General features: G+C 37.6%; 1 protein-coding gene across 1 annotated transcript in view; it reads right to left on the bottom strand.

The window, feature by feature from the left end:
• Nucleotides 1-19,645, bottom strand: part of arap2 (ArfGAP with RhoGAP domain, ankyrin repeat and PH domain 2) — a 105,337-nt gene that overhangs the window by 26,298 nt on the left and 59,394 nt on the right. Inside the window, exons 12-18 of the mRNA XM_084404133.1 lie at nucleotides 19,149-19,234; nucleotides 18,879-19,061; nucleotides 16,385-16,559; nucleotides 14,040-14,165; nucleotides 3,513-3,657; nucleotides 2,957-3,059; nucleotides 2,203-2,401 (exon numbers count right to left, since the gene is read on the bottom strand). Coding sequence (XP_084260259.1) covers nucleotides 2,203-2,401; nucleotides 2,957-3,059; nucleotides 3,513-3,657; nucleotides 14,040-14,165; nucleotides 16,385-16,559; nucleotides 18,879-19,061; nucleotides 19,149-19,234 — 1,017 coding nt within the window. The remainder of the gene's footprint in view (nucleotides 1-2,202; nucleotides 2,402-2,956; nucleotides 3,060-3,512; nucleotides 3,658-14,039; nucleotides 14,166-16,384; nucleotides 16,560-18,878; nucleotides 19,062-19,148; nucleotides 19,235-19,645) is intronic.

Here is a 19,645-nt window from a genome sequence, read left to right as displayed (position 1 = left end):
CAGTACTAATACTGTATCAGATCCTAATGGAGGACTTGCATGCACTTCCATGTCACATTTCAGGACCATGGACAGCAAAGTCGTTCACAAATAGGGTGAATTCAGTTTGATTGGGACACTTTTTGCCAATGAAATAACTAGGAAAAAGTGTCCAAATCAACCTGAATCCACCCAACATTGTCACAGTGTCATTCAGGATGCCTAAAGAAACTATTTTGAGGTGCTCTGAAAGTGAATCTCTTTAAAAAGCCTCTTTGTAGACAAAATAATGTATGACTTTCAGATGCCATTTCTACAGATGCTTTTCCATTGATAAAAGGAGGCATTTGACATTGCTCTTCTGTTTGTGGCAGAAGTGTGTAAAAGAGGGTGAGCTGGGGCAAACAGTGAAATGCTAGTCTGTCTATGTCTGTGTCCTAATCTAATTTCACAGAGTTGCAGCCCTTTGAGGCCCATATGTTCTGTCGCTATAGAGATCTTAAACCACTGGAGACGCTTCGTTACCGCGCCACGCTACATTTCAAGGCTTCGCAAACTGTTGAGGCATCACCCTCTTAATCCTGCCCTGAGTATGTTGGCTTTCTGGATTTGATCCTTTTTTGGCCTTGAACGGATTAGTGGAAAAAAAGAGATTCATTGATTTTTCCCGCCTCGTTCTAGCGCAATTGATTGAAAATGTTGCAAATCTGGTCCATGGGTGCCAAGCTTATGTCAACCACCTCCATCCCAAACACGATTGCCATCGGCAACTGCGGTCTCCCTTGGAGACAGACGAGACGTGTGACCAGATGAGTCTTTTAGAGACGTGGGAACAGAGTCAAACATTAGCACACTGGGAATGCCAATGAGGAAATAATAGCAGGAGACAGAGGAGGTGGCACAGAAGACTAGAGCTAATTTTTCAGATGAGATTTCAAGAAAATTATCGTGATGCTCAATGTGTCTCAAGCTATTACTGTGACACTTCACCTCAAACAGCACTAATCCAATTTGTTGAAAGAATATGAGATATGGACAATCTTTTCAAACAGATAATCGTAAAAATGCCTATTAGGAGGACCTAATAAGTGTGAACGAATTGAACCACACATACAAACACACATTCAGAGGTCAGTTTCAGAATTAGTTCACCCAAAAAACGAACAACCTATATGACTTTCTTTCTTCTGTGGAACACAAAAGAAGAAGAATGTGCTGGATCCAGTTACAAGTTTTAAAAAGGATGGAATTTTACAATAGGAGTCTCATAAAGGTGGTTCATAGAACTCTTTGTTTGATGAACAGAACGAAATGTTATTCATTATCCACTGTTAATCTTCCTCTCCAGTGAGCTGTTAACTGCTGCAATCAGATCAATGAATCAGCAAAACTGACCTTGAATGTCGAATCAGACCGATTTGAGAACAAACCATTCAAACTGGTTTTGTAAACAGGAACAATTGATTGTCTGACTCACAAAAACGATTTGTTTGTGATTTGGACATTGCAACTTGTATAATGAAGAATGCCAAGAGAAGCAAGGACAGATAAGTTGTTCAGTGAATAACTGAAATTAAATTAACTTTCATTAAATTTCATTTTTTTCTGTTCCTCACCATTGTTGTTATTGTTAACTAAAACTAAACGTTTTAGATATTGCTATAAAGTTGAAATAAAAAAAATATATATAACTATTAAATGGAAAACTTCACAGTTAGCTGCCAAAGCAACTAGTACTAAAATTACTAAAACTAAAACTGAAATAAAAAATTAAAGCTAAATTAAATAAAAGTAATGACAAAAGCACATAACAAAATTACTTAACCCTTTCACACGTAAGACTTGCAAAAGGGTTAAAAACTTAAACTAAAATGAAAACTGAAAAAAGAAAAAGAAAAGCAAATTTTAAATATTATAATAGTATATAAAATATTTTGATAGTATATAAATAATCATAAAATAACATTATTCCTCAAACAGAGCTATCAAATACATCCAAAAGACTTTAAATATAGTGCACACGTTTCATGGACCACTTTCATTATACTGCTATGGTGGGTTTTTTGGTCATTTTAGAGATTAACAGTGCCGGTAACAGGCCATGATAACTTCAAAAACATGCCTATTGTGTTCAACAGAAGTCATCTGGGTTTGGAAAAACATGGATGAACTATTTCTTTAATATCTTTCATTCTACTGGTATGTGTGCATATTTGTCCTCACTAAGTTCCTGTAGGCGTTTGAGTTGAAGAACTCCCTCCTCTTCATCTTCATCTCCAGAACAGAAGTAGAGTTCTGAGCCCACCAGAGCAAACCATCCCATTCGCCAATGATAAAGGTCATGACCCTCTTTATAGTGCAGTCGGCCAATAAGCTCACTGTCCTGCCTCAGCAGAGCATCTGCCCTTGCAGGGACAAAACACTAGAAAGAAAGAGAAAAACATTAGACAGAGCAACCGTGTGAGTGGCAGAGAGAAAACATTTAAAAGTCAGGGGCTTGTGCAGATCACACAAATAAGTTTCTAGTGTTTTCTGCCAAACAGAAACTACAACTAACCCTGGAGTTGCATTAAACCGGCATATACAGATAGAAGTACAAACACAAACATTCTTTGAACATTCCCTAGCTGAGCTCTCGGAGTTACGCAAACACTTCAGCCTAGACACTAGCACCCCCACATTTCACTTAAATGGGAATGTGTGTGTGTGTGAGTGAGGGATGAGAGGCAAGTGAGATGGATCTGTTTGAAGAAGTAATAGCATACACCCACTCACACAAGAAAAACACAAATGCACTCCGACACAACAGGGACAAAGACACAATCAAATGACCTTCAAGAGTCCACGCATTACAATAGAGTACGGCTAACACAGCAATTCATTTTTAATCACAGAAACGGCACACTTATGCTAAATCCCTGCAAGGTAAAGTTGCGATAAATCTTCAAAGACTTGTGTGTTAGAGAATGAGTGTCACCTTGGCGATGGCATGCGTCCAATCTTGGTGTGTGTCCGAGGTCTCCGCTCCGAACACCAGCACTCTCTGAGAGCGCAGGTACAACTCAAAGGTGAACACTGGCCTGAGGGAGGTGTGAAACAGCAATTAACACACACACACAATGACTGAAACACACACATGCACACAGCTGTGAAACAGAAAGGATGGTGATTAATCTCTGTTAGTCTTTTGCTCTTACAATAAACAGCTGAACACAGGAGATTAATCCAGGGGGAAAGGTCACTCTCTTAATGGCTTTAACAGCTCTGACTTGTGGCCCATATTTTTGGACGGGGATATTTTTGTCATAGCAGCGAGAGCAAAACAATCTCAGAAAAATGGGGATTTCCCAGATAGTCAGGTTAATCTGGTTAGAGGTCGGTCAGCATGTTGGTTTTCTCTCATTTCTTTACGTTTGTTAGTGTATGTAAAGTCTGAGGTGGGGTCACATCAAAAACGCTTTCCGTAACCTAAGCGCAACCTAAGCGCTAACGTCAAGCGCAAACGAGGGTGTGAGAGAAAGAGAAACCTGTACCCTGTTTCGGTGATGTTCTCAATGTTGCTGATGGCCAGGCTCACCACGTTGCTGACGTCAACCCGACCTATGGGGGTGGCGATCTTCTCGTTGTCATAGTAACTAAGAAATCCACCTTCCAACGTACACCAACGACGGACCATGTCTGAAACATAGATACAAGTACATAAACATGAACTTTAACTACTGACAACTAGATTCAATGACATATTCTTAGCAGTATTTGTTTACTGTTGATTGTTTTATTGTGTTTGTAAGGTGTCCTTGAGTGTCATGTAAGGTGCCTATAAATAAAATGTATTATAATTATTTGCTGTTATTGCTCATACTTAGGGATTTTAACAAACTTTGGCACATTCATTTTCAACTATTGTGCTAAAGACATGAATGATACCTCAAATTGTGCAGCTTTCAAAGTGTCCACCCAGTGTACAATGGAAATTTGGTATGACAGAACTACTTGTAGTATTATTCACTAATACATGTTATATAAATACAATGTAGTTTGTCTAGTGGGCGAAATTTCAAGGGTGAAATCCAGACATTTCAATAGGAAACCACACAATTGGGAATTTCAGAATCCCCAGGCAGATTTCGTTCATGTTTGTCATGCAAGTTCAGTATGTTGACCAAAAGAAAGCTGCTCATTTTGAAAGTGACTTCTGTGTTTGCAGTGCTTCATGCATCGCTACACTAGAGACTATGCTTGCAAAATTTCACAGAAATTCTGCTAAAGTGACCGCACCTTTTACAGTTGCTTAGGTTAAAGGAGGATTGTAATCAATATCTAAAGACCAGAAAATCAGACACTTGGATTTGGACCAGCAAGCAAGCGCCTAAAAACCACCCAGAACACCCTAGCAACTGCGTAGCAACACCTTACCAACCACCCAGAACATGTTCATAGTAGCCTCTCTATTCACTCAATACACTTGTATAATACAACTGAGCCACTTAAAAAAAAAAAAAAGTTTCTGAGGAAGGCCTTTAAAACTATATGGCCACTGGCAATAAAGTATAAAAGATACACAAGTTTGGACTAACTTCCTTAAGTAGCTATTTGTATCACTGTTCTTAAAGTCCCCCTGTAGTCAATAATTGCATTGCTTAAAACTCATCTTTGATCACGAAAATGACGTATTTAAACCTTTTTTCAATGTACTTGTTCAGTCCATCCAGTCAACAATTTTCTGATTATGAGCCCCAAGTATTACCCACTACACCATTTTACCTCACACAGGCCACTTGCTGGGTGCAAAACAGGTTGTGACATGTAAAGTTATTATGTTATTATGATTAAATGTAAATTTATGTCGTGGGGCAAAACGATACAAAACGAATCAACATTGAGAGTGTGTTGGGTTACAAAGCACTACTCCAAGTAAATCTGATAAGATCATTTTTACTAAAACCAAAGCAACAAGTAACAGTTTCCTCCCAAAGGATGCATTTAAAAAAAGGATTAAATAAAAGAAAACTGATATTTCATTATGAGAAATATCAGAAACACGGATTTCATTTTGTGAGTGTAAGAATGCCTTTAAAGTGGTGTTTAAAGATTCAACAAAAACATGAATGCTACCAAAAAGCTTTTAAAACCATGTTTCACAGAAAACTGCAGTTTAAATATATCAAAGACACATCAAGGCATGTTAAGGCTGTAATGGGGTATCAACTGTGATATCTGTTCACTGAAAAGCCTCTAAGTACTAAAATCCAAGAGATTCTCATGAATCTGAGAGGGCTTACATTCATCATAAATATTTAACTGAGATGTTACACTCTTTTTCAAACTATTACGTTAGTTAAGTAATACTGTGGAGCTTTGTTAACGCTAAAATATTCACAGCATAAGTCATATTCATATACATGTAATACAACTGTCACTTGTCTTGTAAAACCGCTGATGGTCTATTTCTGAGCGGAAAGGGTTGTGCAATGTTTTTGGAGGGTTGCTATTAGGCAGAACAGAGTATTTTATACTTTAACTTTGTGTTACAGGGACACATTATTTTGTTCATGACAATGCCTCACCTGATTCATCTACAATACTGGCACTTCTTTTATCCAGTTAGCTAGGGTTTGCGGGGGAACAAACTGTGTCGGAAATATCAGCAGGTAAGAGACACTAAATTATGGGCGAGGAGGGGTTATCCATGTGACATGCAGTGTGATATTCAACTTTTAAAGAGAAAGTACAAAACAAAAAGTTGATCAGTGACAAACTTCAGGTGACAGAGATGGTATTTGGTGACCGTTTGGCAATATCACAACACAATGAATTGGCGTGTACATATATGCACACGGATTCACAGGCAGCTGGCATTTACTATCAACAACCATCCAATGCGGCTGTCTCTTAGTATCGAGTGTTGTGTATACAATAAATTGCTGGTATTTATTTCCCTCAAACCTCTTCACCTCATCTGTTTGAACCTCTCCAGCTCAAATGCCACCACAATAAGTGTGTGAAAACCCTCTTGTCACTGTCTTTTCATTTTCTTGTTTACAAGGCTATGGATATATTATCTATGAAGCAGTACTTCCCAGGAACCATGGAGAGAGGTGTCCTTTTCATTTGTCATTATATTTGAATTGCACTGCATGTTGGCCAGGGGTCTTTGTCAGCTTCATCTTCATCAGTGTCTTTATGTGAACTGAAACCATTTATAAAATTTCACTTCAATACAAGCTTATGGTGGGGTTGCTGAGGTCAAGCCTCTTACAATTCAAAATGATAAAAAGAAGATTTGATAGGCTTTTCACAAGCAAGTTGCACATTTAAATACTCTACAAACATTTAACATGTGCTTGAATCTTGAGGAGGCTTGAAGAACCCATGAAAAGTGTGTAAATCTCTATTCCAGTTGTGTCAAGCTCATTTTCTTCAGATTTGTGTACATCCATTTGCCATGGTCGCATTATAAGGGCATTAAGAATACCTTTATAATGCATTATAAATTCAGGCTTCATAGAAAGTGTTACCAATTGTTTTTACCTTTAGTATTTTACGTAATAGAATGAGATACAGAGACAGAGATACAGACGCTGTAGCTTCAAAAAATAAGCTGTATGTATAACACGGCACATCAGAATTGCTTGCCATTATCATTATAATTCAAATACATCTTGTTTTGTGTTGTCTGTGCATAAGAAAAAAATATCACCAATATAGTATGGAGTCAGTTTTTTTTTATTTTTTAGAAATGTATACTTTTATTCAGCACAAAAATAATTTCAAATAAATCATTTTAAATCCATTTAAATAAAATTACTCTTTCACAACATTACTGTTTTGACTATTTTTGATCGAAAATAGTCAAAACAGTAATATTGGTGAGCAAAAGAGACTTCTTTTAAAAACAAAAAAATACCAACCCCAGACTTTTGAACAGTAGTGAATAAATTGTATGATATTGTCAGCAAGGGGTTGAAATCAAGATGGAAATAAAAGAACTGGGCTCATTTGCCAGCAGTGTTCTTTAAAAGAGGCAGAGAGCTCAAAAACAGCCTCCTTGGCCGACACGGGACAGGCACAGGAGGTGGATGTGGGAGGGAGCGTTGGAATTGGCCGATGAAACAGGCATAGTGCTAATCTGTCATACTCGTCATTATTAATATTGGGGTTTGGAGTCAGCACACTGACATCAGCCCTGATACTTTGGGCTGCTGGACTTTAATCCATGCCTTAATACTCTAGAACCACCACAGGAATGGACACGCTCTCACACCTGGTCAGACTCCTCTCCTGGATTAATTTGGCCTCGGTGATATGCTCTTTAAGGAATTGATGGCCAGCTCTCACACCTCGTCAGACTGGGCTTTCCTTAGCTCTGGCTTCATCACCTAGTGGTGCTTCAGCTCTTTATCCGTGGTGGGCTCAGTAGTGTAATCTGTAGCAGCTGGACCAATCAGACACACAATTATTCATTATATTTAATGAATAATCCAGCAAACCCCCTCAACCAACCACAAAACAAGGTTCCAAGGTGTCGGTGACAACCACCCAAAAAGATGGGAACAGGCCCCTGGTTACCATGGCAGCAAAGGCATGCCAGCGAGATAAGACTGGTTTACTATGTAAAAAAATAAATAATAATTGTGGGAGGCACAGGCCATAGTAAAGACACATAAGGCCAATAAAAAATGACTTATTTCCATTAATTCATAGGCAGACCTTCTATGAATGAACATGTATATTACCAGGGCATTGTGTGTAGAATTATTTTTGTCTTGTATAATGTATTTTGTATTGTATACTTTCTTATGCATGCTTTATGATATAACCACTAGTTAATGTAACCTCACATATACCATGTTTGTTATCTATGTATTGATACATATGCAACATATTAATATTACAAGAATCTTTAATAGCTTCTCCATCAACACCCAATACAGTTACATATGCAAAACATCATGCTCAAAGACAAAGGGTCGTAAACTTTCCCTCCGAAAGTTTAAGTTACCATTGGCAACCTGACCCCCTGGAGGTGTGACCTTCACAGAAGTTAAAGGGCACTGTCGGAGTGACATCCAGTCCGACCACAGGACCTTTCCCCAGTACGCAGCCGCACAGCCGGAGGGGCCTCAAGTTATAACAACTGTAACTTCCTCGACAATGACTGAGTCAGGCCAACATCACAAGTTCATCATAATGTCTTCGTTCAATGTGGAAGAAATTGATTGCAACTTCAACACCATCGACTTACTAAACCATCAAGGCTTTCTCCTGAGACTGCATCAGGCCGCTCGTTCAATGGCTAAGACATTTCAAGTATCGTACGTTTAACTAAACTAAACAAGAGGTGTAGTATAAGCTGTTAACAAGGTGCTTTGAAATAAGAAACGGTTTCATCCACTTTCACTTTCCATTTTACCCATGTTTGCGTGATTGTGTATATGTGTTTGTTTAGATTAGTTATGTGTTCGTGATTCAGGCACTTATTCAAATGAACCGCACTTGCACCAGAGTTTGTTTTAATCGAACCAAAAATGCCAAGTGTGAACACACCCTCAAAGTCCAATTAGAACACAGGCAAAACGTGACAATATATCAACTAAGTCGAATTACAGAATAATTAGACACACAAAAAAACAAAACTAACCAACTATATATAATTAGGCCAATTTCAAACCACACACATAAGGGAAACAATCCAACTACAACATCTGGTTTATATTCTGCTTTCACATTGTGTTTCTGTTGCGTAACCTGCTCTATACTGAAAATAAAGATATTTATGTGCTACTGTATTGTAATCAGGAGTTGGCCATTAAGATTTATTACTAACATGATGAGAAATGTAACATAAGAAGTGGGAACACATTCACAACCAGATGGTAATTAATCTACATAGAACGACACTAAACCCCAAACTAGAGCTATACACAAATTAAATCAGCTAGATTCAGACAAAAAAAGGAAGAGAAAAAAAATACGCCACAATAATTGTGCACTGCTTTCAAGTGCGGTGTGAAACAAAGCTTTGTGTAAAACTGTTGAGATGTATCAGAAAGAAAATCTAAAAGGTCAAATCATTTATTTATAATGTGTGAGTAAAATGACTCATATTCATGCGAGTTTGGTGTCTGGACCCAGTATAGCACAGTTCAGATGATTAGTCATCAATAGACGTGCCTCAAAATAAACTTGTTTTATCATTTACACAGGCGGAAACCTCACGGGGGACTTCTTTCATTTGCGGATGGACATTGTTTGCTATGAAAGGGTTGCAACATTGATCCAGATGAAAGAAATGAATAAGCCTCGATTGAGAAGTTGCCCCGGCTCTGAGACACACAGCTACCAGCAGTGACAGGCAATGGGAGCTTGTTTTAGATGCATTATACCCTTCAGAGGATGGGGCGTTTCACAAGTACACGCACACACAGAGGAATACCGCTGCATGATTTATAAAGGGGCAGATGTGGTTGTTTTCTCCTCTTCCCCTAAAAGCACGCTTCCTCTGTGGGTGTCAGCGGAAACTCAGTGAAGACACACACAAAAACACTCTCTCGCACAACATGCGCACACACATTAGGGTTGGGAAAAATTCTGAATTTACGAATGTGCTTTCAAGTTTATGAGTGTGAATTTGAATTGAATTGGCGACATCCCATAGGATGTGGAACTGGAACTGAAATAAAAGGAAGAGGAATTTACTGAATTGAAATTCTAATTTCATCCAACACAACAAGAACAGCTAAGTCAGGAGTTCTGTTTAAGGTTTCTAGCATAATTCATGTTTTTCGGCTCCATTTTAGGAGAGAAAAAAAAACTTTAAGTTAGAGCAAAAACAAATCTCCCCCATTGTCCATAAAATTCAAGTTAATTAATGAAAATATAGTGAATTATATCCATTAAATAAAAAAATGTATAGGTAGCATTTACAACATTGATTATGTGAATAATGTAATGTTTCTGAACATACAACATATGTTGATTTTATAAAAACATGTTTATGGATATTTCATGAAAAGCATGTAAGGAACATCACATTCCAGGGCCCAGTTTTATGGCAGGGCTCCACTCTTACTGCAACAGTGGAGAACAGTTTGCTACATTTCAAGTGGATCTGAGTGGACTAGCACAAACAAATGTCCAACACCATTAGATATGGATGCTAGGGCAACTGACAGTCACCTCAAGCGCAGGAAGGACAGGACACCTCACTGCACCTAACCTAAGACTAATCCCTAAGTTTTAAGCCAACTGCCATAACAATTCATTAGGACTTTTTGGTTGCATAGTTATTTTAGGAAACCTTAAAAGTGATGTAACGCATTCATTTCATACTTATTAGAGAAATAAGTATTCTCAGTGACAGCTTTTTGCAGTGTAACATCTAACTAAAATTCAGCTGTTAATGTACAAATGAATGCATGCTTGACAGTTCAATCTTTTCCCATCTTGTTGGCACTCTATTTGTTTAGAACATTGCCAAATGTATTCTGGTGGTGGTTTGGAAAGTGAGCAATGCATTGGCAAAAATGTAAAGACATTTTAAAGACTTCTAACTGTGTGCTTTCTGCAAATAAATTCCACAGGGGAAAGAATGGTGAGCCACACTGTGCGCCCCCCTCTGATGCCAGCAGCCAATCACAGCACTCGGATTGAGAAGCGCCAAATTGTAATCTCCTCCTCTTCAGAAAGGGATAAATGTACCCTTTCAAAAGACACTCCTTGTTCTGAGTCTCCGGATCATCCAGTGAGACATTAACAGATACACTAATGTTTTGAGTCTCAGTCCTGTAAGGGGAGAGACAGAAACAGATCAACAGGTTCTGAGTCTCCCATCTAGAGAGACTGTAACAGATACAACGTTCTGAGTCTCCGGCCTGTGAAGGGAGAGACAGAAACAGATTCCATGCTCTGAGTCTACAGCTTGTAAGGCAGCAACAGATATCACCACGTTCTGAGTCTCCAGTCTGTGAGGAAAGAGACATTAACAAACACTATTTCATCCAGCGAGACAGTAACAACAGCACATCCTGAGTCTCCATGCCAGAGAGACAAAAGCAGACTGACCAAGTTCTCTGGCCCATAGAAGCAGAAGACATACAGACACTTTTGCAACAAGGTTAAGCTCTGGCGAGTTTCACTCCAAGGTACTTTCGTCTGCGTGTTCCAGATTGTTAAGTACCTTCTGCACCCACATTAGGGCCTCATCTGCGTGTTCCAAATTTTAGGACCCTTTGGTGCTCCAGGAAATCAGCATCCCACAGAGCTTCATGTTCAAGGCTCTTGAAACGGATTCCAGCTCCTTTCCCCACTGCATTGTCAACCAGCACAACCAGCTGAAGACGTCATCACCATCGGACTGCTCACTCGACCACGTGAAAAGTAAATACCACTTAACCAAACATCTTACCGGAGATGCAAAGCAAGGTTCTTCACCTTATTAGTTTCAAAGAAACAACAGATAAACCTAACTGCCACAGCCACAGCCAACAATAATCACTTGTATTGTATGCGTCGTATGCACTTTATTCCTTTATCAGTCATGGAATTCATGTATTAGTTGTGTTGATTTACTCTTGTTTATCTTTTTGATAATAACATTTATTTTATTATACTTGTGTCCTCCTTGTGTTGATAATACAGAAGAGGCTCTACAAGTTAACAATATCTCACAAATCCTTCAGATTGGTCAATGACGAACTATATATTTTTATATACCTCTGTAAGTACACAAGAACAAAAACAGTACACTACTATGAACAGAAACAGAGGAGAGAGATGAACACAATGAATTGTGAACACTGAATGATTGAAACATTGAAGCATGGAGACATTAAAACAACATTTGAAACATTGACATTTTAAACAAAAATCAGATGTTCTGATATGTGTGTTTTCTGATCATGCCTTACATTCAGTTTTAGGGAACTAAAAGCAGTGACGCTACTAACTCAACAAAAAAAATTCTATAGCGTCACAGTTTCTCAGTGTTGCAGAAAAATACGGCTCAGATTAAATTAGAAATACAAATCATTGCATAGTTAGCTATTTAAAAAGTTATTGCCCCCTTATGTAGGTTCAGTGTAGTTGGCTACTTTTTGTTAGTAGCGAGTAGTGTCTGCTTCTGTTATCATAAAAGTGCACACAAAAATGTTGCTACGATTTAAGTGAAGTCAGTGCAACAACCGGACTGCAGCGAATCTAGCAGACCATGCTTTTATTAAATTCCCCAAGACGAAACCATTAATTATTGACATTAGGTTTTATATAGAGCGTTTTAGACCATTAGTGTGAAAGGTTTTAAGGCAACCTCAGTGACATCGTTTTTTGTCCTTTTTTTAGAGTGGCACAGTAGATTACTGGCTAGTCCCACATCACAATGATATTCTGGTGTCTAGCATGATTCATGTCCCTCCTCCAATGCTATAAGATTTTTGCTTTATCACTACCAGGTGAAAATGTAGGTTTAATCACTTTGAAAAGTAATATCACATCTCTGCTCAACAAGCTGCATGATTTAAGGAGTCATTCAACATGCAAGATAAAGTACTTGCTAAAAGTTAAATACTAAAAGGATAGAAGATTTGAGTAGCTCAAATCCTAAACCCTAAATTTGAGCAACAGTAGTGATCCTTGCCTAACAAAAACAGTTTTTTGTCTATAAACACCATTGTGAAAAAGTACACTTTTAAAAAGAGTACTTATTACGGAAATTATATACTTAAGTGCAAACTGTATGTAATGTTTTGACCAATCAGCATGTCAACTACAATTAATTGAAAATGTATAATAGACTCAATTTATATTAAAAGGCGCTCCATGAATCGGTTCGATCCAATTTGTTTTTTCTCCTATTTACACAGCCAGGACTATGTACAAACACTTTTTTCAAATATTCACAAAATTGTTTGTTTAGGCGCTGTTCTAAATTTTCAACAGCGCTTCTCAGAAATACAATTACATTTGGCTGAAATTTAGAGTGCTTTTTTGGCCCTCTTAAGTAGGACTTTCATGTAATTTCTTCATTTCTTCTATTGTCTTTTAAATATGTCTTTTAAATATGGTTAAAGTATGGTTGCTGCTGAAAGTACTGACAAGAATTTATGGTAAAATAAATTGAATCAATTTTAACTTCAATTCATTAATATTATATTATCTGCAAGTACAATTTAAAAAAACATTTTATTCTTTTTTCACAAGGGGATGTATTTTATCTATACATCTTAAGCTACTGTGGTTTATATAAGAAGTTTCTCCAAAAAAACGTGTTATTTTTCACTGCACTACTGGCCGTTCAGAAAAGTTTTCAGATTCTCCTCCACTTTACTAAAGTTTCTTTTGTGCAAAGAGTAATGAGGCATCTGTTTATTATCATAACAGACGTTCTTTAAACTTTCAAACAGTCATCACATTTACTTTTAAGATACTTAGAACTGCATTAAACCATTTTCAACTATCAGAGTCTAATTCTAAAACACAGCTTGCTTATTTCAGAGGACCAAGGCAGAGGACCAATTTCCAGTGCTCATAAACACACACACACTGGTATCGTGGAAAACAGGCAGAGGAACAAAGCGGGCTACCACAGCTTGAGACAGATGTCCCTCGGGATAAAAGATAGAGACGAGCTGAAGAAGAAAGAAGAGGGGGAAAAAACAAGCTCCTACAGTGGAACGTGCTCCAGATGCTTGTGCAAGAGTCCAGCTTAATGTAGGGCCCTTTTACCGGCCCCGTCCCCAGAGAGAACTCCTGTCTAACCACCAGTGGCCCTCTCCAGATGTTTGGAGGAGAACAAAGTGACACAATGGGTGCCAGTGGGACGATGGGGAAACCTACTTGAAAAAACAACATCTTTGGGGGGGGATTTAGCGAAGAAAAAGAGGGATGGTGTACTCAAGTGTAGGGGGAATAATACTATTGCACAAATACGATGCAAATATTTCCAGCAATGGGTGAGGATAAACAGGAAGTGTAGATGAATATTCATATCTAATTATTTGGATGAATCAATAAATGAGGAGGTGGGCATTTTGATAGATGAAAGCAAGGACAGACGGACTCACCGGGTCTTCCTTTCCTGTCCAGAGTGGCCTTGCCGGCATTCATAGAGCAGTACAGAAATCCATCCATAAAAGAAGGAACATCAGCCGGAAAACTGCTGTCAAGTACTGCTTCCAGCTTAGGAAAATCTATACAGAGAGAGAAAGAGGGGGAAAAAACAGAGAGATTAAAAAGAAAAAAGAAGAACAGCTGATTAGGAATAATCCTATAATGTGGTGAGGATGAGAAATGCTGTTTAAATGGAGATCAGTCGCATTATATGCAAACCCAGCTCGCTATTTCTGCTTCTTTCAAGTGAAATTCAAAGTTTTTAAAAACTATTTCTGTCAGAAGCATCTTGATAACCAGTCAGTCTTCATGAAATGGCTTTTAAAAGCTAAATTTCATCCATTTTAATATATTTCTGTCTCATTTTCCAAGGTTATTTGTTTAAGACTTGTAAAACTTCCATCCAAACATTGAAGCTCAAGGTTAGAAGATTCGACTCTGCTCACCCTATTTGCCGCCTCCACCTTTTACTCCTTTTTCTGCATACTACTTTAATCACGTTCTGATTCAATTAGCCACTATGCTCAGGTTCAATTTTCTTCGGGAAGGCCGGCAGTACGGACAAGATTTTAATCACGCACTTCCAGTCGCCAACATGGAAAAAGTTCAAATAACTTTAATTGAAAAGCCTTTTAATTGAGGGCTCTTTCTATCCATCCATCTCTTCCCTTCAGCTACTGATACTTCTCTGTTCGAACGAGAAGGATTAAAAAGTGGTAATGAGATGGAGGAAAGTCTCTGCACACATGCCTCAGACATGCAAAATAAAAACCTGCATACAGTAAGTATTATATTCAAATGTATGTGAATGTGTATTTTTCCATTGGACTGTAATAGTCTGAGAGAAACAAAAGAACTTGTTGCAAGTTGAATGTGTGTGCATGTGTGTAAGATGATGACTTGAATTATCCGACAGAGAATCACATTTACAAGCCATTAAGTTAATGAGGCCACATCTCCGCACAGATTTAGAGGTTACACAAATGTTGTCCTGCTGTTGTTACGATGTTAGTAAGCTTAACAAAACATTGGCAGAACACTGTAAAACATTTGTGGCTGTGCTGATTGGAGGATTGCTTAATTAGGATCGTTGGCACACTTCCTGTAAAAGCCCCAAATGAGCAATGTAACGACACACACAGACAATCTACAGCTAATTATAGACACGTTCAGGGGCAATGTCGTCTTGAGGTAGGGGTGTGTGTGTGTTAAAGTCCTCCAATAGCCTGTGTGAAATGCCAATTGCGATGAAAATTTGACTGCGAGTACCAGTTAGAATTTTTTTAATACCACCATTCAGTACATACGGTGTGTATTTAAATGCAAAGCAGGAAACCAATAAAACGGCTTTAAAGTACATTGTTATTAATGATCTACACTACCGTTGAAAAGTACCGGGTCAGTAAGATTTGAATTCAATTCAGTTAATATTTGTATTCATCAAGGATGCATTGAATTGAAGTAACAAATAAGGACATTTATAATGATACAAAAATAAGTGCTGGGTCTTTTTTTTTTCACTTTCTATTCATTAAAGAATCCTGAAAAAAAAAAAAAAAAAAAAAACAGTTTCCACAAAAATATTTAGCAACACAACCAATTTCTACATTGATAATGACATGAAAGGTTTCTTGAGCATAAAAAGCTTTTTTTTTTTTAATCTTTAAAAAAACCTCTCAATATCTGCATTAAACAAAAGTTTCATGCATATTTGATATGTTCAATGCCTCTATATTCAGCCCCTTTTCCATCTAAACGTCTTTGTGAAAAAACCCTAACAGTTAACTTTGCGAGATAATGTCCATGCTATATAGTCAAAAAAACAACAAAAAAAAAACAACACCATAAAAACCTTGAAATACTGACCAGTTTACTAATTTGTGTTTGACTAGTTTGACTAATACTGTGAAATTTTATTACAATTTAAAATAACCATTTTCTATTTTAATATATTAAAATGTAATTAATTCCTGTGATGGCAAAGCTGAACTTTCAGCATCATTACGTGATCCTTCAGAAATCATTTTAATATGATGATTTGCTGCTCAAGAAACATCTCTTATTATCAATGTTGAAAAACAGAGGTTAAAAAAAAAAACTGCATTTGTTTGAAACAGAATTTTTTTTGGAACATTATAAAGGTTTTTACTGTTATTTTTGGTCAATTTACTTTCCTTGCTGAATAAAACTATTCATTTCTAAAAAAAAAAACCAAAAAAAAAAAAAAATTATTTTACAGGATTTTTGCAAAGGACAGTGCTCTGAACACATCATGATGAAGTGACACACAAACACACACCTGAGTGCTTGTTGTGGTAGAGGAACTCCATCTGCAGCCTCTGGCTTGCTTTTTGAGCCAGTAGATAGGGAGTGGAGAGCTCAGGGTCGCCCGTCGCACACATCACATCCGCCCCACTGAAAACAAGGGCCATGGTCTGCAGGACATCAGGGTGAACCACTGCAGCACACAGGGCCTTCACACACACACACACACACACACAAAGGGGAGCGGAACAAATCACAACTGAGCATCAGTGATAGGAAGAGCACAGCAGCACTTTCAGGCACACAAAGACTACACTGAAGCTGACAGCATATGATGAATTAACTAACAACATTGTCAAAAGTACCGCTCCTTTGCGGCTATAAGAAAGGAACATTTGTTGCGTGCGGTTTTATAATCCTGGTATGGAATAACATTGACAGGAAACGGGGCATCCAAAGAAAGAATGCAGTCAGTCCAATTAAAAAGAGATGGAGGGGGAAAGAGTCAATAAATACAATAGTGTGTGTCTCTGAGAGAGTAGGAGAGAGAGAGAGAGAGAGAGTTGGCAGGAGTAATTCAGTCGAACACTGCTTTCATCTAAAACAGTACGATCTAGCCAAGCTATCGATCCCCCTCAAACAAGCTAGATCCGCTGGAGAACAAGGACACTGAGACAGTAAACCACACACACACACACACACACGCACTCCAACGTGGATACCTGCAGCAGTAATAATAAGAACATAAGAAATGTTTCTTGAGCAGCAAATCAGCATATTAGAATGATTTCTGAAAGATCATGTGATACTGAATACTGGAGAAATGGCTGCTGAAAATGCAACTTTGCCATCAGTAGAGTATGTTATTAGCATAACAATTTGAGTGTAAAGATGAACAGAATTTTTTTTTAAAGCAGAATATCTTAGTATTTGATTTGTCTCTCTTTTTGCAATAACAGCAGCACTCAAGCTGCATAAACTCCACAAGTTTATGTCAAACCTGATGATCATGTTCTCCAGAATGATCACAGATGTATGTCCAAATAGTCACATGATCAGCTTCACTTATTTACTTGATTTGTGACAGAATTAATAAAGGATATTTTATGCTTTTTTGTTTCATATTTATTTGTTTAACATTGTTCAAGAAACATATAATCACCAGTTCCCTTTCATTTAGCATCTGGGTGACCTTAAAATGTTCTTCCAATGACATAAACCCTAAGGGTGTCCCTTAGTCCCTTACATGTTCTCTAGGACACATATACACAGCTGCTGTATAAAAGCTTACAGCTGCATGTGTGCACACATAAACATACATTTTTCTGTTTTCATTGATTTTCAACATTCATTTTTTAGTTTTCTATCATACTGAATAAACTATATTTTCCATCTGCTAAATCTTTAACACCATCTGCTAAAGGTTTAAACACAAACCTTTTAACATATTTATTATCATATTAATTAGTATGCTTATTAAAACATTTAACTTTGGCAGGTACCAACAATGTGGTGATTCAGGTTTTTTTTTTTTTTTTTTTTTGTAGGCCAAACCCAACCCACAAAGAACTTTTTGGGAATTGTTGCTTTATCTCATGAACTCAAAACCACTGCCTGTCAGGATGACTCTACTGCTTGAAACTTCAGGCTGAACAAAAGTATCAGAAAAGAACTAAAATAAAAACTTAAAAGACATATATCACATCAGGGCTTAAACAAAAACTTTTGAGTACAGGGAGGATTTTTCTGGAACATTTTGTTTGTGTCTATCCCAGACGTATCCTTCCATTTATAATCTAATCTCACCTCTGTATGTACCTTCACTATATTCTTTATCTCCCTCTCTTTGTCTCTCTCTGACACACACGCAATCATATAACTTTTTCAGAAGAACCCCTGAAAACTCCCCAGTGCTGCTCTCATCTCACACACGCCTAATCCACAGCTCCAATCCTCTCTCCCCTTCTCGTTTCCTCTCTTTTGCCCCCCTCTCCGGAAAACAAAAGCAGGCTTGATCTGTGTTACTGCTGACGGTGAGGAAAAACAGCATCTTTTGGCTTAGGAAAGAGTAATGCGGACAAACTCAGTAGGAACAATAAACACACACACACACACATAACATTATGATGAATTATGCACAGGAAATCCTGTTAACTCATAACACATCCATTATCATCTGTTCAATTTCTTTAATGTCCTGTTGTCAAAAAAAAAATGTTTTCCGGCTGTAATTTTAAAGAACTTGCATTGTATTTGCAGTATTTTGTGCTAAGCGAAAAGATTCAAAGTAGAATCTTATCATGGTTAACATATCCCTGGCAACCTGTTCTGAAGATTGGTGAGAGCCAGTTACCATGGTAACCTTAATTTACACCTGGGTTACCAGGTGAGCTAGAGCAACAACAGATGTACACACACACGCACAAAACCACCAACACCCCGAGGCCTAATGGGCCTTTTAATGAGGTAGAAAAAAACAACACCAAGTCAAAGGGCCAACGTTAGCGCACAAACGCTCTCACACAAACCTTGTTGAGTTCCTCCTGAGTGTTTAGACCTTCCAGAACTTTCTTGAATTTCCTCTTTTTGTACTTCCTGCAAATAAAGGATGCGCGCTGCTCCGTCGATGACTGCTTGCAAAGCTCATTCTCTGGGGGAATATTTGCTGCCCAGAAGCTGTTTGAATTTTTATTCCCAACCTCTAAAAACAGCTAAAAAGAGGAACAGAAAGTCAGGAAAATATATTGCACAGTAAAAAAAAAAAAAAAAAAAAAAACACTGCCATGAAAGATCTGCACCTCAATGAGCTCGTTGGTCCATATGCTGCTGTCTAGCTTCATACTGCGGACCTTCGAGATGCCAGGACCCAGGAATCGATGCTGACCTGGAAACAGACATGGATCTGAACTATTCACATCTAAAACAGACAATCTTAAAGGGGTCGTGAACTGGAACATCAAAATCTCCTTAATATTTACACATACAGTACCAGTCAAAAGTTTGGAAACATTACTATTTTTAATGTTTTTGAAAGAAGTCTCTTATGCTCATCAAGCCTGCAGTTAAAAAAAAAAAAAAAAAAAAAAAAAAAAAAAAAAACAGTAATATTATGAAATATTATTACAATTTAAAATAATGGTTCTCTTTTTTAATATATTTTAAAATGTAATTTATTTTTGTGATGCAAAGCTGAATTTTCATCAGCAAGTACTCCAGTCTTTGGTGTCTTATGATCCTTCAGAAATCATTCTAATATGATGATTTGATACTCGGTTATTATCAATGATGGAAACAG

Source organism: Rutilus rutilus (genome assembly GCF_951802725.1).
Source record: "Rutilus rutilus genome assembly, chromosome: 3".
Classification (NCBI taxonomy): domain Eukaryota; kingdom Metazoa; phylum Chordata; class Actinopteri; order Cypriniformes; family Leuciscidae; genus Rutilus; species Rutilus rutilus.
This window is presented reverse-complemented; position numbering and strand designations above follow the sequence as displayed.